At 31.9% G+C, this 25281-nt stretch overlaps 1 protein-coding gene and 1 long non-coding RNA gene across 3 annotated transcripts; both read left to right on the top strand.

Moving 5' to 3' along the window:
• The first annotated feature begins 2418 nt into the window (after nucleotides 1-2418).
• LOC110764835 (putative plastid-lipid-associated protein 4, chloroplastic) lies at nucleotides 2419-7333 on the top strand. Of its 2 annotated transcripts, none has more exons than XR_015833108.1 (6): nucleotides 2419-2800; nucleotides 3346-3459; nucleotides 3862-3957; nucleotides 5269-5338; nucleotides 6249-6316; nucleotides 6866-6911. XR_015833108.1 is itself a non-coding variant. In XM_021967866.2 (6 exons), exons 1-6 carry the CDS (start codon nucleotides 2471-2473, stop codon nucleotides 6936-6938), a joined length of 756 nt encoding a protein of 251 aa, XP_021823558.2. In that variant the 5' UTR covers nucleotides 2420-2470; the 3' UTR covers nucleotides 6939-7333. The 2 variants fall into 2 exon arrangements, 1 of the variants encoding a protein (XP_021823558.2); XM_021967866.2 differs by having other exon boundaries at nucleotides 2420-2800; nucleotides 5269-5343; nucleotides 6866-7333.
• Nucleotides 7334-10247: 2914 nt separating this feature from the next.
• Nucleotides 10248-16610, top strand: LOC148298128 (uncharacterized). Its single transcript, XR_015832957.1, has 2 exons — nucleotides 10248-10475; nucleotides 10902-16610. It is a non-coding gene; the product is annotated as an uncharacterized LOC148298128 (long non-coding RNA).
• Nucleotides 16611-25281: the final 8671 nt, after the last annotated feature.

The following is a 25281-nucleotide window of genomic DNA, read 5'->3' as shown; positions in this document are numbered from 1 at the left end:
TTTGGATTTGGCACTTATTAACAATAATTATATTAATCAAAGACTTGGACCTTGGGGCTCTTGGGCTTTGGAGAAATTTAATTAAGGCACCCAAACAAAAATAAGCAATTTATTTTTTTCGTTTTTGACATATCTTTCCGATTTAAATATGAATGAAATTAGATATGAAAATTGCACAAAATAATTTAAAATAATTCATTACTATTTATTGATCAATTTATGAAATAAGTAACATATTTAAATATTCACTAAAAATAATAATAATTAAACAAATTAGATAAAATAAGGATGCATTAAGAAATGAAAATTTTGTCCAATGTGAATAGAACAACAAATTTGAGTAAAGTTGACTGCTGATTAAGGAAGCTTATGTGATAATGTTTTTGAGCAGAGTAGGCCTGTAAAAAAAGCCCGGGCCCGATGGGCTGGCCCGAACCCGGCCCTATTTTTTAATGCATGGGCTTACCCGGCCCGAAGTAATGGGCGGGCTTGGCCCGGCCCGAAGTCTAATGAGCAGGGCTTGGGCCTTATTTTTAAGCCCTTTAAAAACCCGGCCCGGCCCGACTATAATTATTTAATTTAATTAATATAATTATATTATATGTAATATTAATATTATTCTGTCGACAACTTTCTTTGTTGAAAGTTAAAGCATGCTTTGTCTCATTAAAAAAAAGAAAGTTCATGCATGCTTTGTCGGCAACTTTCTTCCTTGAAAGTTGAAAGCATGCTTTGCTTTGTCTCATCAAAAAAATTCTTTGGTTGATTGAAAGCTGACAAAGAAACGACTATCTAATATAACTTTTCTTTCTTTAAGATGGAGTAGCTATCTTTCTTTCAAACCAGAGAATTTTTTGGTCATCCAGAGACTGGCTTGGCTTTACACTCTCAGCAGCTTTCGAAGTCTCACCCTGGCCTGCAACTGCTTTCTCCTTGGCTCCATTAGGGTTCGTAGTATCATCCTGCAAAGGTTCTTTGCCTTTATTTAGCACAGGTCTGGCTTTGCATTCATCTAGGCTGTGGCCTCTCATACGACAGAAGGAGCAAGACTTCGGGGGACTCTCGTCTCTCACACTTATGCAGTTCCTCAAGTTTGCGGTATTTTATATACAATTTATTGAAGCATATTAGTTGATTTCCCTTGGTATTTGATCTCTATTTAAATATTTGTTTTCAACTTGTGCTTGTGCTGTTCGAATTTTCTTGTTAATTAGAAATTTTAAAATGGACTCTACTCAAAGCCAGCGTATTGAGATTCCTGTTGTTGTTGACCCCTCTCAAGCTATTCCCTCTAGTCAAAAACAAAAACAAGCCTCTGATGCATGGTCACATTTTAAGAAAATTGAAATTGAAAAAGATGGTAAAAAAGAAGTAAAAGCCGAATGCAATTATTGTAAAAAGTTATTTTCTTGTGCATCCACAGGTGGTACTAGTCACTTAAAAAGACATAAAGATTCATGTATCAAAAGAACAAACTTGGATATTAGGCAAATGCAATTAAATGTACAGCTTTCTGGAAAAGTAGGCACTTTTAAGTATAATGTTGAACTTGGAAAATTACGTGTGGTTACTTATATTCTTGAAAAAGATTTGCCATTTTCTACCAGTGAGGATGATGCTTTTGTTGAAATGATAAAAGGTTAAACACAAGCAATTTTTCATCTAATGAATTATCACGCTATCTTGATTCACACACAGAAATGGATGATGATGAAAATAATCCTTTAAATATTTTGGCATGGTGGAAATCACAGCAAAAAAATTACCCTGTGCTTTCCACCATAGCCCGTGATATTTTAACCATTCCAGTGTCTTCAGTTGCTTCTGAATCAGCTTTTAGCAAAGGTGGACGTGTTATAAGTGACCATCGAGCAAGTTTGGCTCCAAATAGTGTTGAAGCGTGCATTTGTGGAAGTGATTGGATTAAACAAGGAAAAAAGAAAGTCAAGAAGAAAATGATTGTACAAGATGAACAAGAATGGTCGGAGTGGTTTGTCCAAGATGCAGAATAAATATTTTCATTTGTATTGTTTTGTAGTCTATTTCAATTTTGTTTCAACATTATTTCAAAATTTCAATGTATTGTTGTTATTATATAATTATGGATGAAGTTTTCAAACATAGGAAACAAATGGAGTTTAATAAAGCATAAAATAATGGCCCATTTTATAGGGCTAAATAGGCCCGACTCATTGGCCCGATCATAAGCCCGAAAATGTTAGGCCCATGGGTAGGGCCTGGGCTTTGTATATTTGATATAGGGCTGGCCCGGCCCGGCCCGATAATTCCTTAGGGCTGAAAAGGCCCGTTACTAGTTAGGGCCTGGGCTCACACCTCTTAGGGCCGGGCTGGCCCGGCCCGGCCCGTTTTACAGGCCTAGAGTGAGGAGTTGAAAAGACCAAGGAAGCTTATGACCACAAAAAAAAAAAAAAAAAAAAAAAAGAGAAAAGACCAAGGAAGCAGTAGCAGCATGGCCTTATCTTCTTCTCCTCTGTCACCTACGCTCCCCACAACCACCCAATCCTCCTCTTCACCTTCAACCCCCAAACTACTCCCTTCTCATTCTCCACTCACCTCCTTCAGCTTTCCAACCAAACCCACGACCACCCACACCATTCACTTTCACACACTCTCGAGCACTTCAGCCTCTGACAAATGGAGAGCCAAAGTTTCATTCTTTCCTGAATTTTTTAGCAAAGGCAAAGATGCTAAAACTCTCAAGGAGGAGCTTCTTGATGCCATTGCATCGCTTGATCGAGGCGCTGATGCCACTCCAGAGGACCAGCAAACAGTTGATCAGGTTGGTTTGCCATTTTTGCATTCCCTTGTTTACTTTTTAGCTTTGATTTGTTTTCTGGGCTCTTGTTTTTCTTTGTCTTAAATGCAATCTGAAACTGAAATATCTGATGGGAATTCTTTAGAACATTGTTTGGGGTTTGAAAATTAAAAAAACCCAGGTTGTTAAGGAAGAAATGTAGCAAACAGTGTGAAATAATGCTCTAGTATCCTGCACTGGTTAAGGTTCTTACTATAAGATCCTATGCCCTATTTAGCAATTTTAGGAAAATTGTCATTGCAGATGAACAAATACATCAAACCAATCCAGAAAACAGTTGAGCACAGGAAAAAAAGAAGATGATTGGGATTGGTTTATATTTGCAACTTCATAACCTTGAAAGTTTGTAAGTCCATGACGCTTTAGGTTGATCCTGTATTAGCACGTGCTTTTTGGCTGTGGTTATTTCTAATATGTCATTTTTGTCTCAGTAGAGGGTTGTGTGACATTAGTTTCTGATGTCTATGTGCATCTTTCCATTTTGTTTCTTGCAATTCATTTCTAAATAGATTGCGCGCAAACTTGAAGCAGTTAATCCAATAAAGGAGCCACTCAAATCTGATTTACTGAATGGAAAATGGGAGCTTATGTACACTACTTCAAAGTCTATTCTGCAAAGTCAGGTATAGTGGTTTTATATATTACTTTCGCCAATTAAAGTTTCCACTTCCGTTGATATTTGATTGTTTATGTCTTTCCAAGATTAGAAGTCTGTCCAAAAGACTCGAAACATATGACAATGTTAAAAAAAAAAATAGAAAAAAAAATAAAAATCATCCATTTCATAATGGGCTTTGTTAGAACCCTTGATATCACAATGAGAAATATTAATATAATTTTTCTAACTTAAAAATAAAAAATAAAAAAAATCTTAGTAAGTATGTATGCAAGATACTTTGCTTGCTCTTTTGTCATGATATATCTCTATTTTCTCTTTCATTTTATAAGATGTGAAAAATTTATACTCGAGATTTTTTTACAGCTCCTAGAAATTGCACTCACTTGACAAATGCATATCATGACAGAGACCCAAATTTTTGAGATCAAGGGTAAATTACCAAGCAATCAATGCTGACACACTTAGGTCCCAAAATATGAAATCATGGCCAACTTTTGATCAGGTAATATTCAATTCATTCCTTCATTGTTTGTTTAACTACATCTGTAAATTTATCATTTACCAAATTTCTGATAGAGAGATTAACTTGTTTTGAATATCACTTTGTTGCTTTATTAATTATTTTTTTTTGGCAAAGGAAGAAGAAATTGTGGCTTTAACTAAAAAAATTGTTAGAATTATGAACCTCTCTACTCGTGCTACTGCTATCCATCCTTATGCCTTTCCAAAACAATACTAGAACCAAAATTCTTGAAAGGGATTCATGACAAAATATATCACATATAAAAGAAACATTACTTCTTGTTTTCGTGGACCCATAGTCATGTAGTGGGGTTGCAATATGTGGAAGATTGGGGAAGGTGGACTTCTGCTTAATGCTTTGGGTTTTTGAACATATTAATCTACCACAATAGCTATTACATACCTTGTCAAGTAGGCTCTAATTAAACGTAGGGTCAATTGCACTTTGCATCCCTATAGTTGAGTGAAATTAGCTTACAGAAGATTGTGTTTGCCACCACACCAGCTGGCTGGTGCATGGGCCTTACCCTAATAGGGCTGAAACAAGAAGTATGATCCTTCGATTAGAACGCCATATTTTTTCCTTGATCTTTTAATATGATCAAGTTTCAACCCTACCATTATACATTGTAGTAATGATAACCCTGCATTTACTTCCTACATTAACGCAGACGATTTAGTTACCACAAGGCTATCATTTCTACTAATTTAAAGGTAGAGAGGAATGAAAAACGCGTTTCCCCTAAAACATACATAAATCAGCTAGAAACAGGGGATGCAGCAAAAGTGGGTAATATTCCTCCGTGTTTGATCATGCAGCTACTGTGTGCCTTAGGCAGGAATACTTTTTGCATTCCTTTTTCCACCCTTAAGGTTAAATGGTTGCAATGTTGTTATCACCAATCCATCTGTCTTTGTGTGGAAGTTATGCTGAAGGTTCACATTGCTATAATGTGCAAATGTTATGGTATAAAGTAATCAAATTGAAACTTCAGGACCGAAATATTTTTACTCTCAAACTACAAGGGTGTAGAGTTTAATTGATCCTTCAAAATATGTTCTATGTACAATAAATTTGAATTTCAAGAGGAAACATGGTAATATGTACTAACAGCTTTGAAGGTTCTTTTCTAATTGGATGGAAGCACTTGTGCTTGTATTTTTTATATCCCTAAAATCCATTTAGATGTCAGATCAATAATTTATTCTTTTCAGGTTAAGAAACAGTGAGTATGTTGTTAAACCCTAAACCTGTTATTTTACTGACTTTTTATTATCAATGCCTCTGTAGTGGACAGCTGATTTGACGCCTTTGAATGCAAGAAAAGTGGCTGTAAAAGTTGATTATTTCAAAATTGCAGGTCTGGTAAGTATTCTTGATGTTAAAATTTGATCATTAAGCTGAAGGTTAAATTCTGATGTTCCTGATTGTGTTATATTAAACCTCTTTTGGATGATTTAAATTGTGCAGTTTTCCCCTTTTGTTGGAACCTTGGACCTTTTCTGTGTTATATAGAAAGTGTTCTCATAATTGGTAGAATAATGAAAGTGTCAAAGAAATTTTTTTACCTGAAAAAATATTAGACTTGTAATTAACAAAACTACTAACAGTAAAGGGTAGATAAAGTAAGTTTCGGAGATTTTATGACTGTGGTCAGATATAGGGTTGGAGTTGTGTCGCATGTGTTCTTGGTTGGTGCAACCATGTAGGAGAAAATTGCCCTCTATATCCAATAGAGGGAAACTCACACATTACGATCTAGGCTCCATGATGGAGTATTTAGGTTTTTCTTTATTCTGAAGGCTTGAATCTCTTATCTCAACCAAGGATGAAGAAATTTGTTATTGTGACATTGAATAAATAGACTCAGATTTACCATAACAGAAATATTAAAGATCAGCTAGTGATCAGATGATGCACAAACCGTTTCTCTAATATAATAACCTAAAGAAATTTTGGATCACCTTTCAGCATAGCAATACCTTTCTTTGTCTTGTAGCCCCCAGGAAAGATTAAAAAAGAGGGGAAAATGCATTGTTATGAGCATTTCTGACAATCTACGTTTTCAATTTTTTTTATTTATATATTTTATAATCTAGTCTGATGCTATTCTATTCGAGGAGGAAAAAGTGGATATGCTACATATGCTTCACTGAATTATCCAAACTTCTTATGAAGCATAGTGATGATGCAGTCTCTTATAGAAAAATGAAAAATAAAATAATGATACATTATCAAATTATTTTCCCTTAATAAGTTTTATATTTCAGATACCTGTTAAGGCACCTGGAAGCGCACGCGGAGAACTGGAAATTACATATTTGGATGAAGAATTCCGGTGAGTGTGTGAGAACCTTATTTTTTGTCTGAATATTTAGGACTACAGACAGAGCTAAACTTGTTGATACGGTTCTTTCTACTGATTATGTTAAGTATATAAGAATGCATGCAATATTGGAGAAACATGTCCGACCCCCAACTGCCTTGGATCGTAGAAAAGGTTGATAAACTTTGGAGGTTGGATAAACCCACTTGTGATTTGTATTAATCTCATGGAAGCTGTAATTTACATTTGTTATTGAGGAAGTTGATTCTTCATATCCCTTGAAACATAGAAAGCATAAAGCTAGTTGAATTTTGGAAAAAGTGAATATGAGACCTGCCCCAGGATTTTTTCTTCAAAATTTAACTCACCACGAGTTGAATTTGTTACTAGGTTTTCTTTCTCCGTTTCTTACTTTTACCCTTTCCAAAGGCTAATACGAATATCAGATGCTGTGGTGGATATTATTTAAATTGCTACATTTTCTTGAGGGTTAATTTCATCTACATCTAATAACAACTGTTTCGGTTATTGAACGGCAATTCATAACATTCATGTTGGCAGTGTCTCAAGGGGTGAAAAGGGGGACTTGTTCATCTTGAAAATGGTTGATCCGTCTTATCGAGTTCCTGTCTGATGTGCAATCATATTGCAGAGCATGTAACTATCTGAGCATCACTTTGTTTCTTCTTCTGTTTCTTCATGACTCTGGACATGCAAGTTATGCCTAGACACGGCTTCCGCTTGTATTTCTCGTCATATAGGTGTTATATGAAAGATTGTACATGTCACAGTTGCCTTGCCTGCCGTCCTGCACGCTAAAGGCGTTCCGTGACCTGTACTTTATAGTTTGTTTCTCTGGAAATATATTGTAAAATGCTTAGTTAAGACCATACATTTGACAGGTCATTATATTGTGTTGTCTTGTTACATTTCTCCCTTTTCTTTTAAGAACTCCTACGCTGAAGTAATTGCTGTTTGGAAATGGTTGGCCAATCTAATGAAAATTAAAATGTTTTATCTCTTCTATTCCCACGTTGGAGGGAGCCATTTTCTATGAAAATGTCTTTTATGTTTTTTTTTTCTCTTTCATATAAGCAATAGTTTAAACTATTCTAAATTAATCTAATTTATGCGAAGCGAACTTGCTCCACGCGCTTGGTGAATGTCAATAATATTTTTCATATTTATCGTTTTTAATTTGAGTTTTCTATTTTACCATGATAAAATAAGTGAACATGAGTCTCCCTAAAAAATAAGAGACCCTTTCTTTTTAAGGATTATAGTTGATGAGCACAAAATTAATACAAGTTTTATCCTTAAATTTATATTTGTTAGTATTTTCTTTTGTATTATGTAAATCTATTAGAGTATTTGTATTGGTGATTTCCAATCTTTGTTTTTGTATTTAATGAGTGGTTGTTTGTAGATATTAATTGTCTTCCACCAATGGCATGAGAAGGAGGAGAAATAGGCAATGTGTTGCAAAAAGAGAGAAGAACTCAAGTTGGATTTGATGACTTTGCCTTTTACAGCTCATGCTGTACAGTCCATTTGCAGGCCTGAAAACAGAATTCTCCCATGCTCAAATGAATAAATATCCTTCATGAAATTTGTTCATTAAGATGTCGACTAACACATATCCAAAAATTGGAGCAATTGGATAAAAACTCAATCCACAGGCTGTCACACACCAAGACGGGTTCTAGAACTTTGCCTTTTACAGCTCATGCTGTACAGTCCATTTGCAGGCCTGAAAACCGAATTCTCCCATGCTCAAATGAATAAATATCCTTCATGAAATTTGTTCATTAAGATGTCGACTAACACATATCCAAAACTTGGAGCAATTGGATAAAAACTCAATCCACAGGCTGTCACACACCAAGACAGGTTCTAGAAGACAGCTTGCACATGCAGCTGGAATGAAAGGGACTTCATGCTTCTATAAATAGGCAGCAACTCAAGAGGGTGTGGAGGATAATTTCAAGAGTGATACACGGCAGAAGGAAGGAAAGAAAGGAAGAGAGAAAGAGAGAGAGAGTGAGGAAGAAAGAGAACAATGATGGAAAGGAAAGAACCAAGAGCTAATAACTCTTTTAAACTTGTTCTTCCTTTCCTAGTTCTCATGTAAATTATGTATTTTAGTTTCTTTGTTTTGTTTTAAATATTAATTATGTCTATTTAAATTACTTAACTAAGGTTGGATGAAACACCATTATTAAATAGAATTCTAGTTTTTATTTTCAATTCTCAAATATTGTGGTGTTCAATGATTATAATTTTCACTTCACATGATTAATAGATTAATCTTCTTTTCACCACTTCTATCATGTATTGTGACATATAACATGTATTTGTGGTAGTTAAGAGTTTGGATTAATCTATTAATTCATCCTTGGTTTATATTTTTAGTTTACAAATTTCTTTGATATTTTGTTATTCAAATAAACTTTTTCACATAGGATGCTTAGGAAACTTTGATCCTTTGTAGTTAAATAATTTTGTTTACATTTTATGCTTAGAATTTGTACTTATGAAGGGAAGGAGAATTTACTTATGATATAAATTACAAGCTTAATTGATAAATCTTGAGAAAGCAGTAGATTGATTTCTAGATTGCTACTCCATGGGAATTGAAAGATAAATAATTAGGATCTTATGGAATGATGGTGTGGATTCCAATACCTTAGTTATTTTTCTTATAAGTTTAAATCTTAATTTCAGTTTATTGTCATTTCCATATTTGTTTTATGCTTTATTTAATTTTCTTTATCAACAAACAAATCACCATTTGAATCAACTAGGTTCGCAATGAAATTAACTTGGGTATAATTGGTTTTCTATCTTTACACGCAATCCCTTGGGTACGATCTCGCTCTTACACGCTTATGCTATATTCGATTCGTGCGCTTGCGAGTTTATAACTTTTAAAAGAAACCTCTTTTGAGGCACAACAAGTTTTTGGCGCCGTTGCCGGGGATTGCAACGGAAAACTAATCATATTTTGGTTAATTAAATTCTTCCACTAGTTATAATTTAGTTTTGTAATATATATAAAACTTTTAAAAAAGAAAAAAAAACGAAATTATAAAACATAAAAAAAAAAAAATTTAGATTTTGTCAATTATCTTGTTTCTATTGTAATATGTATTAACCTTTTATAAAAAAATATTACAAAAAAAAAAAAAAATTGAAAAAAAAAATAATTTTGATTTTGTTAATTCTCTTGTTCATATTGTAATATCATTGTGTATTAATTTTTCATTTCTTTGTTTCAGTTATATCGTTAAAGCTTCTTTTGGTGCAACTTTGGACTTGGAAGAAGTTTTATATTTTAATTTATTTTATTTTAAGAAAGTTCATTTCTTTTTCTTTATGTCAATTTGTGTGCTTATTGCTTGAACTTTATGTGCTTGTTTGTACAGGTATCAATAAAAAAGGAAAAGAAGACAACTCTAATCATAAGGAGGAGAAGTGTGGAGTAGTAGGAGAAGTCGCGACCTCCAAATGCATCCATGCTCGACCTAATCGCTTCAAGGGGGATCATTCCAATCTTTTCTCTTTTCTTGTTTTGTTATTGTTATTATTTTTATTTTTATTATTAATTTTTTTTTTTTAAACAAATTTTTTAAAATAAAAAAATAAAAAAAATTTCATATGAGCTGACTTTTGGTAACTTCAGTGAGTGTCTTCGTCAATACAGTGTCTAGGAGTTCTATAGGCGACACCTTCGGTGTTTAAGAAGTTTGGGTTTTAAGCGGGACCATTGTGACCCCTCCAACCTTCCCGGATCCCCTGGCTGTGTTTTCTGAGGCCCTTAACTGGTCATCCGTGAGTTGCTTGTATATTTGTGTTTTTAAAATAAGTTATTGTTATTATTATTATTATTATTATTATTATTTTTTACAAAGTGTAAAATAAAAAAATTAAAAAAATAAAAACAATATAATTTTTGCTTATTTCTTTGTGTGGTTATTTTTGTATTTTTTATGACTGTTTATTTTGTATTTGTATAGATTTTAGTTTTCTTTTTGTGTGTTTTATTTCATTTTGGTCTTTATTTCTTTTTTTTTGCTTGGATTTTTTATTTTTTATTTATTTTTTATTTTTTATTTTTGTCTTTTATTCTGCAATGGATAAATACCAAGGGATTGGCACGCATATTTTCCAGGTATTGTCTTTCTATATCATTTACCCTCTTATTCCATGCATTTGCTATGCTTTTATTTTGAAACATTAAGGGCAATGTTTGATTTAGGTTTGGGGGTAAGGTTTAGAAGTTTTGTTTTGTTTTGTTTTTATTTATTTATTTTTTTTTTTTAAGGTAATTCCGAATTTCTTGTTTCTCTTTGCTTTTATTACTGTAATTCTTGCTTTCTTTTACTTGTTTATGTATTTAATTTGTTGTTAAGTTTGGGAAGTAGATTGCTTCATGATTGCACACACAGAAATTTGGCTCAAAAACTTATTCATTTCATAAACATGTGATTACATACACAAAAGTGAAAATGCATACATAAATTTCTCAATCACATGTTTGTTTCCAGATTATACATGAGGCATCATGCTAATTGCCTCTACTTGCTCTTACTTGTAGAACCTGCAAAAGTTCGACATGATCATTATTTCTCTTCTGCAGTGCTTCTACATTCTGGTTGGCCAAGTAGAGCCGTTTCTGCAAATCCGCCACCAGAGCTTTCAAAGAAGCCACCTCATCGCTCAAAGCTCCACACTCTCGCGTCCTCGCCAGTAGGCGCAAGCCCAGATTTGTGGCCGAGACCGCTTGGAGCGCGGTAAAAGTGTGGGACTCATCCACTGCCACATTGTCAGACCTGTGTGCTATATGCCAATGATCTGCCGGTGTGAGCTTGCTGCCAATCATGCCTCCCAGCAGCACTGCTCTGTTCGGCCTTGCCTTAGCAAAGTTCGGTATTGCCTCAGCAAAGTTTGAGGCCGTGCCGTGATGATATGTAGAGTTTGGGAAGACAGGGTTTGGAGGAGCCCTTATCTGGGCATTCGGAGGTGCAAGGGACAATTCAAGGTTGAGATCATCAAGGTGAGCGCATGAGGATGCCATTGTTTTGTTTCTGAATTATTTGATGGTTTTTCTTGAATTTGCAGGAAGAAATGAAGGGTACTCCAACACTTAACCAATGCACGGTTTAAATAGACATCTACTGATGAGGGAGCCGACATCCACTTCGGATCTCCAAATTGCTATCCAGCCGTTGCCCTTTTTTCTCGGATCCCTACGCTTCACGAGGATTTTGCGGTCACATGCATTTAGAAGGGAGCATTTCTACTTTCACTTTACTTTTCTTTTTACCTCCGTGTTTTCTGGTGTTTTATGTTTTTGCCCGTTACTTTCATTTTTTTTGGTGCTTTGTGTTTTGCTTTGTTTTATTTTAAGTTTGGGAAGTGTGTTTTCCCTTTCGGCTGTCATCTTTGTTTTGTTTGGGAAGTGTGCTACTCTTTCTTTTGCAACTTAATTTCTTTTATTTCTGGAAAAAAAAAAAAGAGTGAAACAAAATGAAAATGAAAAATACAGGGGAAGGGCGAAACAAACAGGCACACCAATAATACATTAGAAATTATTTTTTCACAGTGCTCGGTGTCTCGACCATAGGAGCTTTGAGTTTGGCCCTCTGGATGTCCTCTCCAGGGTCTTCACGCACAGCCTCTTGGGGCTCATCACTTGAGCTCCCAAAGATCGCAATCTTCGCTTCAGCAAAACTTCTCTCACGATCTGATTGCTTGCGTTTCCCTGGTCGGTCTAGGTCCTCCAGCTGCTTTCGCATGTCTCGAGAGTACAACTCTACCATCTTTGATAGGTTTTTATTCTCGTCCCGCAATACTTCTAGCTGGTGTCGATTCACCTCCACTATCCTTGACCTCTCCCTTTTCAAGCTTTTTATAACACTCTGACAATCTTCAACTATACTTCGCTCCGCCGCCAACTGACCTTTCAGCACCTCTACCTCATGGGACTTCGCAAGTAGGCGATGACCCAAACTTGCGACACATGTTGTACTCTGCACGCTTAGTGCCAGGGCGTCGCTCACGACCCGATTGTCGTCCCTTGTGCCCAGCACACGTATATCTTTAGGAGTCACTAGATTTCTCGCAACTCCAATGGCAACATCGTTGTCCAGGAGTATTGAGTCATTTACTGTTACAGGCCCTCGTGCGGAGGCAAAATAGGGCACCCATACTGGTGCCACTGCTTGGCCCCATGTTTGAGTCGGTGGAGCTAAGTTAAGATCCAACGAAAATGGATAGGAAGAGGCCATTTTGATTTTTCACTCTCTTTTCTTCTTTCTTTTCTCTTTTGTTTGTTTAGGAGTTTGTGTTTTTCATTTTTTCTCTGCCTTTTATAGACTTAATTTTTTCTAAACCCTAGCCGCTGCGCTTCTGAGTTTCGCGCACCCCTACGGCTTATCTCCATCTGCCGCACCCGTCCCCCAACCCTCTTAACTGCATTTCTGCCTTTCAGCGCTTTCAAGAAATAAAAAGTCGCCGCGCCTTCCTACGAAGCCAATAATTCTGGCTTGGGGGATGTAAAAGCGGCCTCTGCACGCTGACATGTCCCTCACCTCTTTTGGCCCGTGACCTATCAGTAAACGAGACATCCGGCCCCTCTTCTCTCTTTTCAGAAATCTCGTTCCTTGCGCTTCTGACAACGCTTCTTTGTTTTCTTTAATTTTTAATAATAATAATAATAATAAAAGAAGTGTTTGGGCTTTCGTTTGGGTTGGGTTGGGTTTTCAATTGATTTGAACGATCTCATGGGTTGGATTTCTGCGTGCGTAGAACTGTTGTTAGGGCTTACTGTTGTATTTAGTTTAGTTTTGTTCCGTTTGATTTTGTTTTGTTTTTGCAACTGAGTTGTAGTTTTAATTCTTGTTTGTTCTTTTATTTAATTACTTTAAATCCCTTTCATTTCTTGTTATAACTTTGCTGATGCCTAAATTTTTCAACATTGAGGACAATGTTTATTTCTAAGTTTGGGAAGGGATAGCAAGTCTTATTTTCGTTTCACTTAATTTCTTGCTTTCTTTTAGTTTGTTTTCTTTTCAGTTTTGAGTCATTTTGTTTTCAAGTCACTTTCCGGACACATAAGATGAGATTGTGATGAATGTTTACATGACTTGATTGAAAATGTCTATATAAAAAAAATTTATTATTCACGTATTCACTGAATGGCATCGTTCTAGCATGATATGTTTGAACCACTCTATGCACTTGCCATTTGTTTCATAATTCTCTAGTTAAGGGACTTGCATGATCCAAAGAATTGTATCAAGCATGAATTAGACTTGTATAACCATATAATGTGAGCTTTGAGCCTTGTGCTTCATTTCATGAGTGTTATACACATATTCTTATTTTCTTGTCATCCAAGTTGTTGTTTGATCTCATTATTCATTGACTTGGTTGAGCACTTAAAAAAACATTCATTCTTGTGCAATTTGATTACATGACATTTGAGAAATGATATTAAGGCCCTCTTTGAACCGTTTGTGCCTTTCAAACTAACCGTATGCATGCTTAAGCATGATTTTCCATTGTAACCACTTTGAGCCTACATGTAAGCCTTTTCTTTCATTTAACCAATTATTAGTCTTAGCCTTAGCCTGAAAAACAAGAATTTACCTTTCTAAGGAACTCATGAGCTTTAGTTTGGATGTGTTTTTTATGCTAAGTTTGGGAAGAGATATTACATTTTTTTTTTTTAAAAAAAGAAAAAAAGAAAAAAAGAAAAAAAGAAGAACTTCACTCAAAGAGTGAAAGAAAAGAGAAAAGTTGTGGTTAAGTGACATTGGATTCGGATTTCGAGATTTCGAGTCCAAGTTTCTTTATTGGCCTCAAAAATAAATTGATGGTTGTTCAAATAGAAGAAAGGAGTGTGAATCAAAATAAATGGAGGCATAAAGCTTTGTGGTCTAGTTGATCAAGTAAAAAAAATAAAATCTAAAGCGTAAGGATTCAAAGTCTTGTAATCAACTGTTATATGCTCTTACATTGTGAGTTCCTTGAACTTTGTTGTATCCATATCCTTCATTTCTCACTCACCTTACACCCTTAGCCCCATTACAACCCATGGTAAAGACCTAAATTGATCCTAAATGTCATGTGGTTCAATTGCACACATTTTTAACTTTTAAGTGTTTGGCATCCTTCTTGAGATCATAGTCATGCATATTTTCCATCCTTCTATTATGAGTTAAGTCCCTTATGGTTTAACTCTATTCTCATATTTATTATTGAGTGATGCATTGTAACCCTCTTCCGAGTGATTCATTTGTGAGAGGACAACTTTGGTGAGATTTGAAGTTACATTTGTGCTTGGTATGATTTTTGAAGTTTTGTAAAAACTGAAATTAGAGAATGAGTTGAATTTGGCCATCACACTACTACACTTTAAGCATATTGTGTTTTGAACATTGCCACCTTGTAAATAATGTCTAAAACTGAGCTTTCTTTGTTAAAACGTTTAAGTCATGTGCATGAGTCATTTCTTTTCAGAAAATGTGCGGAAAGATTGTTTTGAGTTTTTATTTTTGTTTTTATTTTGAATTTGTTTTTGTTTTTGTTTTTGTTTTTTTTATTTTTTTTCTTTCTTTTAAGTTTTCTAATTACTTTGTTTTACAGAGTCAGTAAAACGTTTGTGGGTATCGTATCTGTTAAACCCTCAGGAGACACAACTCCTCCTACTAGGGATGCCTAGAGGTTTAAAGGCTTGTTGCATATGCTAAATGCAATCGAGATCCCTGCGAAAGTGGCTTAGTTTTCTTTTCTACTTAGTTTTTATTTTCTTTTGCTCGAGGACTAGCAAAATATAGGTTTGGGGGTATTTGATGAGCACAAAATTAATACAAGTTTTATCCTTAAATTTATATTTGTTAGTATTTTCTTTTGTATTATGTAAATCTATTAGAGTATTTGTATTGGTGATTTCCAATCTTTGTTTTTGTATTTAATGAGTGGTTGTTTGTAGATATTAATTGTCTTCCACCAATGGCATGAGAAGGAGGAGAAATAGGCAATGTGTTGCAAAAAGAGAGAAGAACTCAAGTTGGATTTGATGACTTTGCCTTTTACAGCTCATGCTGTACAGTCCATTTGCAGGCCTGAAAACAGAATTCTCCCATGCTCAAATGAATAAATATCCTTCATGAAATTTGTTCATTAAGATGTCGACTAACACATATCCAAAAATTGGAGCAATTGGATAAAAACTCAATCCACAGGCTGTCACACACCAAGACGGGTTCTAGAACTTTGCCTTTTACAGCTCATGCTGTACAGTCCATTTGCAGGCCTGAAAACCGAATTCTCCCATGCTCAAATGAATAAATATCCTTCATGAAATTTGTTCATTAAGATGTCGACTAACACATATCCAAAACTTGGAGCAATTGGATAAAAACTCAATCCACAGGCTGTCACACACCAAGACAGGTTCTAGAAGACAGCTTGCACATGCAGCTGGAATGAAAGGGACTTCATGCTTCTATAAATAGGCAGCAACTCAAGAGGGTGGGGAGGATAATTTCAAGAGTGATACACGGCAGAAGGAAGGAAAGAAAGGAAGAGAGAAAGAGAGAGAGAGTGAGGAAGAAAGAGAACAATGATGGAAAGGAAAGAACCAAGAGCTAATAACTCTTTTAAACTTGTTCTTCCTTTCCTAGTTCTCATGTAAATTATGTATTTTAGTTTCTTTGTTTTGTTTTAAATATTAATTATGTCTATTTAAATTACTTAACTAAGGTTGGATGAAACACCATTATTAAATAGAATTCTAGTTTTTATTTTCAATTCTCAAATATTGTGGTGTTCAATGATTATAATTTTCACTTCACATGATTAATAGATTAATCTTCTTTTCACCACTTCTATCATGTATTGTGACATATAACATGTATTTGTGGTAGTTAAGAGTTTGGATTAATCTATTAATTCATCCTTGGTTTATATTTTTAGTTTACAAATTTCTTTGATATTTTGTTATTCAAATAAACTTTTTCACATAGGATGCTTAGGAAACTTTGATCCTTTGTAGTTAAATAATTTTGTTTACATTTTATGCTTAGAATTTGTACTTATGAAGGGAAGGAGAATTTACTTATGATATAAATTACAAGCTTAATTGATAAATCTTGAGAAAGCAGTAGATTGATTTCTAGATTGCTACTCCATGGGAATTGAAAGATAAATAATTAGGATCTTATGGAATGATGGTGTGGATTCCAATACCTTAGTTATTTTTCTTATAAGTTTAAATCTTAATTTCAGTTTATTGTCATTTCCATATTTGTTTTATGCTTTATTTAATTTTCTTTATCAACAAACAAATCACCATTTGAATCAACTAGGTTCGCAATGAAATTAACTTGGGTATAATTGGTTTTCTATCTTTACACGCAATCCCTTGGGTACGATCTCGCTCTTACACGCTTATGCTATATTCGATTCGTGCGCTTGCGAGTTTATAACTTTTAAAAGAAACCTCTTTTGAGGCACAACAATAGTGAGCTAGTTTTTTGTACTTCAAGCTCCTGTAGGCTTCTAAGCATCTAGAACACCAAAATTCATCCTCTACTTATTTTTCAAAAGATAAACATATAGAACATTAAAATTCATTCTACTTATCTGGTTGGCTTAGACTCAGAAGATTCTGAGCACACACATTGAATCCAAGCTATAATTTATTGAAGATATCTAAATTCTTGTAAAAGAGACATATTTTGGAATTTGCAAGAATAGGAGAACAAAAGATTAAGAGGGAGCTTCGCCACAGTGTGATGCAATCCCAATAGAAACCAGGAAAAGAATTGCCCATCATTACGAACCACAAAATATTAAGATTGCTACCTTTTGCAAGTTTAAGACTTTAGCTTGAAAATACAAACTATAAATTTGAGCATTCGAAGACACAGAAAACCCATAGTATTGGAAAGGTTGTTCCAGAAAATAAAGAGAAATGTTACTTTTTTTAATGAAAAATGTATTGCACAACAAATTTCATAAATGTATTACAAATGTAGCAAAATAATTTATTTAAATAAACTCAACTATCCTCAAAATTAAAAACCAATTACTCACCCAGTATGAATTTGTGTTGAACAAGGACGACATGTGTTAAGGTGTAGACAACCGAACTCAATACTACGAATTTGTGTTTAACAAAGACGACGTCACATGCTCTTAAACAGATTCGTCTTCTCAATATATATATTACATGTGCCGACGAAAATAAATATAAACTTAGTATGTTTAGGTTAATGAATTTTATTAATTTTATTTTTAGTAATTATATATTATCTTTGCCTTATTTTAATTATTATTTCTTTAGTGAATAATTCAAATTTTCTATAAATTTTCTATTTATAGAGTATATTAACTTCATGAATTATATTACTCAATAAATAGTAATTCAAATTTTCTATTTGTAGAGTATAGTCGCGTGACTATACTCTTTAAATATATTTCCACATTGCACCAACAATAAAAATATGGATTTCTCTGTAGGCTTATCTTTTGAGGTGCCCTTTGTGAAAATCCCACATCGAAAATCCACACTCTTATAAAGATGTTTATAAATAAAGCACTATGATGGTTTGATAAGTGTGGTTAACATTGGAGAGTTGGGCTAATGGGCTTGGCTATAGGCTCGGCTTTGATTAATAATAATTATATTAATCAAAGACTAGGGCCTTGGTGCCCTTTGTGAACACCCCACATCAAAAATCCACAACCCTCTTTATATGATGGTTTGTTATGTGTGGTTAACGTTGGAGAGTTGGGGTAATAGGCTTGGATGTAGGCTCAGCTCTGGATTTGGCGCTAATTAACAATAATTATATTAATCAAAGACTTGGGCCTTTGGGCTGTTGGGCTTTGGAGAAATTTAATTAAGACACCCAAACGAAAATGAGCAATTTATTTTTTTCGTTTTTGACATATCTTTTCAATTTAAATTTGAATGAAATTAGGTTTGAAAATTGCACAAAATAATTTAAAATAATTAATTACTATTTATTGAGCAATTTGTGAAATAAGTAACGCATTTAAATATTCACTAAAGAAATAATAATCAAAACATAATTATTAATTAAAGTAATTCAAAAAGGATAAGATATTACTTAATTGCATACATTGAATTAAAGAAATTGGCCAAAAAACAAAACAAAAGAAACTTATGTTATATTTTAAAATTTTAAAATTTTAAAATAAATAAATGAACACTTCTCCCAATGCAATTTCATCGCCATAGGTTTATGCCGGCAAAAGTTTGTCGGATTAGGTTTCTCCCGACGAAATTTCGTTGAGAGAGGTCTTTTTATAAAAAAAATATATGAACTTAGGATTTCTAGGTTAATTAATTTTTTAAAATTTTATTGTTAGTAATTAAATAATATATTTGCCTTATTTAATTAGTTAAAGTAGTAATTATATTTTAATTATTGTTTATTAAGTGAATAATTGGAATTTTTTTTACTTAACTTCATGAATTATATTACTTAATAAATATTAACCAAGGAAATAATAATTAAAATATAATTACTAATTAAAGTAATTCAAAAAGAATAAGATATTACTTCATCACATATATTAAATGAAGGAAATTGACCAAAAAACAAAACAAAAGAAACTAATTTTATATTTTTAAAATTAAAAATTGTAAAAATAAATAAATTAACACCTCTCCCGACGAATCTTCGTCGGCATAGATCTATGCCGGCAAAACTTCGTCGGATTAGGTTTCTCCCGACGAAAATACCTTTGCCGACGAAATTTCGTCGGGAAAGGTCTTCAACAAAAAAATACGAACTTAGGATATTTAGGTTAATTAATTTTTTAAAAATTTTGTTGTTAGTAATTAAATAATATATTTGCCTTATTTAACTAGTTAAATTATTAATTATATTTTAATTATTGTTTATTTAGTGACTAATTGGTAAATTTTTTCATTAACTTCATGAATTATATTACTTAATAAATATTCACGAAAGAAATAATAATTAAAACATAATTACTAAATAAAGTTATTCAAAAAGGATAAGATATTACTTAATTACATCTATAAAATTAAAGATGTTGGCCAAAAAACAAAAGAAAAGAAACTAATTTAATATTTTTAAAATTAAATTTTTTTAAAATAAATAAATGAACACTTCTCCCGAGGACATTTTGTCGGCACAGGTCTATGCCGGCAAAACTTCATCGGATTAGGTTTCTCCCGACGAAAATACCTTTGCCGATGAAATTTTGTGAGGAGAGGACTTTTAAAAAAATAATAAATACAAACTTATGATATTTAGGTTAATTAATATTTTTAAAATTTTATTGTTAGTAATTAAATAATATATTTGCCTTATTTAATTAGATAAATTATTAACTATATTTTAATTATTGTTTATTTAGTGAAGAATTGGTAAATTTTTTAATTAACTTCATGAATTATATTATTTAATAAATATTCACTAAAGAAATAATAATTAAAACATAATTACTTCAAAAAGGATAAGATATTACTTAATTGCATATGTTAAATTAAAGAAATTGGCCAAAAATCAAAACAAAAGAAACTGATTTTATATTTTTAAAATTTAAAATTTTAAAATAAATAGATGAACACTTCTCCCGACGAAATTTCATCGGCCTAGGTTTATGCCGACAAACCTTTGTCAGATTAGGTTTATCCCGACGAAAATACCTCTGCCGACGAAAATATATATGAACTTAGGATTTTTTGGTTAGTTAATTTTTTAAAATTTTATTATTAGTAATTAAATAATATATTTGCCTTATTTAATTAGTTGAATTAGTAATTATATTTCAATTATTGTTTATTCAGTGAATAATTGGAAATTGTTTTTAATTAACTTCATGAATTATATTACTTAATAAATATTCACGAAAGAAATAATAATTAAAACATAATTACTAATTAAAGTAATTCAAAAAGGATAAGATATTACTTAATTACATATATTGAATTAAAGATGTTGGCCAAAAAAGAAAAGAAAAGAAACTAATTTTATATTTGTAAAATTAAAAATTGTAAAACTAAATAAATGAACACTTCTCCCTACGAAACTTCGTCGGCATAGGTCGGCAAAACGTCGTCGTATTAGGTTTCTCCCGATGAAATTTTGTCGGGAGAGGTCTTAAAAAAAAATCGAACTTAGGATATTTAGCTACTTAGTAATTAAATTATATATTTGCCTTATTTAACTACTTAAATTATTAATTATATTTTAATTATTGTTTATTTAGTGAATAATTGGTAAATATTTTAATTAACTTCATGAATTATAATAAATATTCACCAAAGAAATAAGAATTAAAACATAATTACTAATTAATGTAATTAAAAAAGGATAAGGTATTACTTAATTACATATATTAAATTAAATATGTTGAACAAAAAACAAAAGAAAAAAAAAAACTAATTTTATATTTTTGAAATTAAAATTTTTGAAAATAAATAAATGAACACTTCTACCGACGAACACTACCTCTGCCGACGAAATTTCGTCGGGAGAGATCTTTTAAAAAAATATATATATAAATATATATGAACTTAGGATTTTAAGGGTAATTAATTTTTTTTAAAGTTTATTGTTAGTAATTAAAGAATATATTTGCCTTATTTAATTAGTTAAATTAGTAATTATATTTTAATTATTGTTTATTAAGTGAATAATTGGAAATTATTTTTAATTAACTTCATGAATTATATTACTTATTAAATATTAACCAGGGAAATAATAATTAAAACATAATTACTAATTAAAGTAATTCAAAAAGGATAAGATATTACTTAATTCCATATATTAAATTAAAGAAATTGGCCAAAAAACAAAAGAAAAGAAACTAATTTTATATTTTTAAAATTTAAAATTTAAAAAATAATAAATGAACACTTGTCCCGACGTAATTTCGTCGGCATAGGTCTATGCCGGCAAAACATTGTCGAATTAGTTTTCTCCCGACGAAAATACCTCTGCTGGCGAAATGTCGTCGAGAGAGGTGTTTGGAAAAAAAAAATGAACTTAGGATATTTAAGTTCATTAATTTTTTTTACATTTTATTGTTAGTAATTAAATAATATATTTGCCTTATTTAATTCGTTAAATTAGCAATTATATTTTAATTATTGTTTATTTAGTGAAGAATTGGTAAATTTTTTAATTAACTTCATGAATTATATTACTAAATAAATATTCACTAAAGAAATATTAATTAAAATATAATTACTAATTAAAGTAATTGAATTAAAGATGTTGGCCAAAAAAGACAACAAAAGATACTAATTATATATTTTTAAATAAATAAATAAACATTTTTCCTAATGAAATTTCATCGGCATAGGTTTATGCCGGCAAAACTTTGATGGATTAGGTTTCTCCCGACGAAAATACCTATGCCGACGAAATTTCATCGGGGGAGATCTTTAAAAAAATAATAATAATAACTTAGGATTTTTAGGTTAATTAATTTTTATAAAATTTTATTGTTAGTAATTAAATAATATATTTACCTTATTTAATTAGTAAAATTAGTAACTATATTTTAATTATTATTTATTTAGTGAATAATTGGTAAATTTTTTAATTAACTTCATGAATTATATTATTTAATAAATATTCACTAAAGAAATAATAATTAAAACATAATTACTAATTAAAGTAATTTAAAAGGATAAGACATTACTTAATTACATATATTAAATTAAAGAAGTTGGCCAAAAAACAGAAGTAGAGAAACTAATTTTATATTTTTAAAATTAAAAATTTTAAAAATAAATAAGTGAACACTTCTCCCGAAGAAATTTCGTCAGTAAATTTTTATGCCGGCAAAATTTTGTCGGATTAGGTTTCTCCCGACGAAAATAGCTATGCCGACGAAATTTCGTCGGGAGAGGTCTAAAAAAAAAAATTGAACTTAGGATTTTTAGGTTAATTAATTTTTTTAAAATTTTGTTGTTAGTAATTAAATAATATATTTGCCTTATTTAATTAATTAATTTAGTAATTATATTTTGATTATTGTTTATTTAGTGAATAATTGGTAAATTTTTTAATTAACTTAATGATATTACTTAATAAATATTCACTGAAGAAATAATAATTAAAACATAATTACTAATTAAAGTAATTCAAAAAGGATAAGATATTACTTAATTACATATATTAAATTAAAGAAGTTGGCCAAGAAACAAAAGTAAAGAAACTAATTTTATATATTTAAAATAAATAAATGAACACTTCTCCCGACGAAATTTCGTCAGCATAGGTTTATGCCAGCAAAACTTTGTCGGATTAGGTTTCTCCCGACGAAAATACCTATGCCGACGAAATCTCGTCGGGAGAGGTCTTTTTTTTAAAAATAAAATACGAACTTAAGATTTTTAGGTTGATTAATTTTTTTAAAATTTTATTGTTAGTAATTAAATAATATATTTGCCTTATTTAATTAGTTAAATTAGTAATTATATTTTAATTATTGTTTATTTAGTGAATAATTGGTAAATTTTTTAATTAACTTCATGAATTATATTACTTAAAAAATATTCACTAAAGAAATAATAATTAAAACATAATTACTAATTAAAGTAATTCAAAAAGGATAAGATATTACTTAATTACATATATTAAATTGAAGAAGTTCGCCAAAAAAGAAAAGTAAATAAACTAATTTTATATTTTTAAAATTGAAATTTTTTAAAATAAATAAATTAACACTTTTCCTGACGAAATTTCGTCCGCATAGGTTTATTCCGGCAAAAATTTGCCGGATTAGGTTTCTCCCGACGAAAATACCTCTGCCGATGAAATTTTGTCGGGAGAGGTCTTTTAAAAAAAAAATATGAACTTAGGATTTTTAGGTTAATTATTTTTTTTAAAATTTAATTGTTAGTAATTAAATAATATATTTGCCTTATTTAATTAGTTAAATTAGTAATTATATTTCAATTGTTGTTTATTTAGTGAATAATTGGTATTAATTTTTTTAATTAACTTCATGAATATTACTTAATAAATAGTAATTCATTTTTTTGTTTTTTGTTTTTTCCTTTAATATTCACTAAGTAAAACATAACTACTAATCTTGATTGTAATATTTTTTCCTGGGTAGCTGCATGAAACCTGGTTTTGGGAGAGAGAGAGAGAGAGAGAGCTACTTGGTTAGTTTAGTCAGCAAAGTTTGTCATAAATTAAGAAACCATAAATTAATAGCTACATATATAGATAAAGGAAACCATGTGTTTGTGTTTGTTTCAATTATGCAAGATTAATAACTATTAATCAGAAGGGATACTACCACCTACTCTGCAAGAAAAAGTACATGAAATTTGAAAATGGCTAATTTCTTTCTTCCTCAAAGTTGCCTTCACTTTTTTTTTTCGGGTACAGAAGTGCTTTCAGTTTCTAATTATGCTCTTACCTTCTGATTCCATATCGACTATTCCAAGGGACAGCAGAGAAACAGCTGCATCAGTAGTTTGAACCATCCGGCCAAAGGCTCGTTTGCTAAGGATGAAGTCTGTGCGGTCACTGGAGCCTTGGTCATGTTATAACTACAGTTACTCCTTTGTCTGAGCAATAGAGGCTGTTGGTGCACCTCACCTAGTGATTAATATTGAAGCAAAAAAATTAATCATCATTACAAGCACATATTTTCATGCTTTAGGTGTGGATGGTCACCTGGTAACAAGCACCGCGTTCGACACGGTGACACCGCCATTGCGATAGAGGTCAGAGGCAGCTCAGACATCCCCTCCATTGATGGTTGCTCCAAATGAACCAAAGCCAAAAGCACCTACTGCAGTTCATCAAATATTTGTTAGTACTAAGCATGCACATGAATTCACTGGCACATGCATATAGCATGCCTGCAACATAGAAATCTTCTGTTCATTGTTTTTTCTTTAATTAAAAGTCTCTTACTATCTGTTCCTCGCGCTTCAGAACTCGGATAATAAGCTGCCTGAGAATGAACAAAACAGTCACTGCATGTTGCACTTCAGAATTCGGATAATACGCTGCCCGGAAAGGGAAAGTTGAGACCACAGAGAGAAGCCATTATACGTCCTCACAAGCAAAATGAAATGAGAGCTAGTTTGCTTGTTAGAATATTATTGCAGGTTGGTGGCACTGCCTGAAGCTATAGCTAAATGGTTATTGTATTGGTAGTAAATTTTGAAGTCCAACTTCAATTTGGTAAACCTCACCAACTTTGACATTCTTCTGAATTTTTTTTTTTTCTGAATAAGTGGAGAATTCTGTTACTTGCGTTTGTCGGCTAACTTCCTAGCCAGATTTATGTACTTGATTTAGAATATTATTGTGGAAAGCTAGCTTCTTTCTCACCTTTCAAATGTGATTGTGATTTTTGTTAACTTTTCTTATAAACTATAGCATATGTGATTCACGTGATTCAAACCGATAGAAAATGTCACGATGTGACTTATTTGCCCCAAAATAGAGAGTTGGAGTATAATTTGAGCAAATAATTTAGTTGGATGACCAAAATGTAACTTTGGGGACAAATTCAAAGACTATTCAATCAAAAGCCCTCAAAATAAATGTAATTTAGCCTTCTATTACATTCATACTTCCTTTTTCCATCTTCTGCCCCCTTGGCAAAGCTAGGGAGGGGCAGGAGAGCCTTCTCACGTACACAGGTGCTATAGGGGTTCGAATTTGAGACAAAGCAAAAGAAATTTGCTAGAAAAAGCAAAAGAAATAAGTTTTTAATTTAGTTTTTATTAAACGAATTAGATAAAATAAGGATGCATTCAGAAATGAAAATTTTGTCCAATGTGATAAGGTAGGGATGTAAATAGAACTACAAATTTGAGTGGAGTGACAGCTGCCGACTGACTGAGCATAGAAGATCCCAGTCCATAAGCAATTTTCCGGCTTTACCCTTTTGCAAACCTTTATAAATTATAATGTTTTTGA

Source organism: Prunus avium, chromosome 1 (assembly GCF_965620075.1).
Source record: "Prunus avium chromosome 1, drPruAviu1.hap1.1, whole genome shotgun sequence".
NCBI lineage: Eukaryota > Viridiplantae > Streptophyta > Magnoliopsida > Rosales > Rosaceae > Prunus > Prunus avium.
The sequence above is the reverse complement of the archived record's forward strand: the minus strand, read 5'-3'. Positions and strand labels throughout refer to the sequence as shown.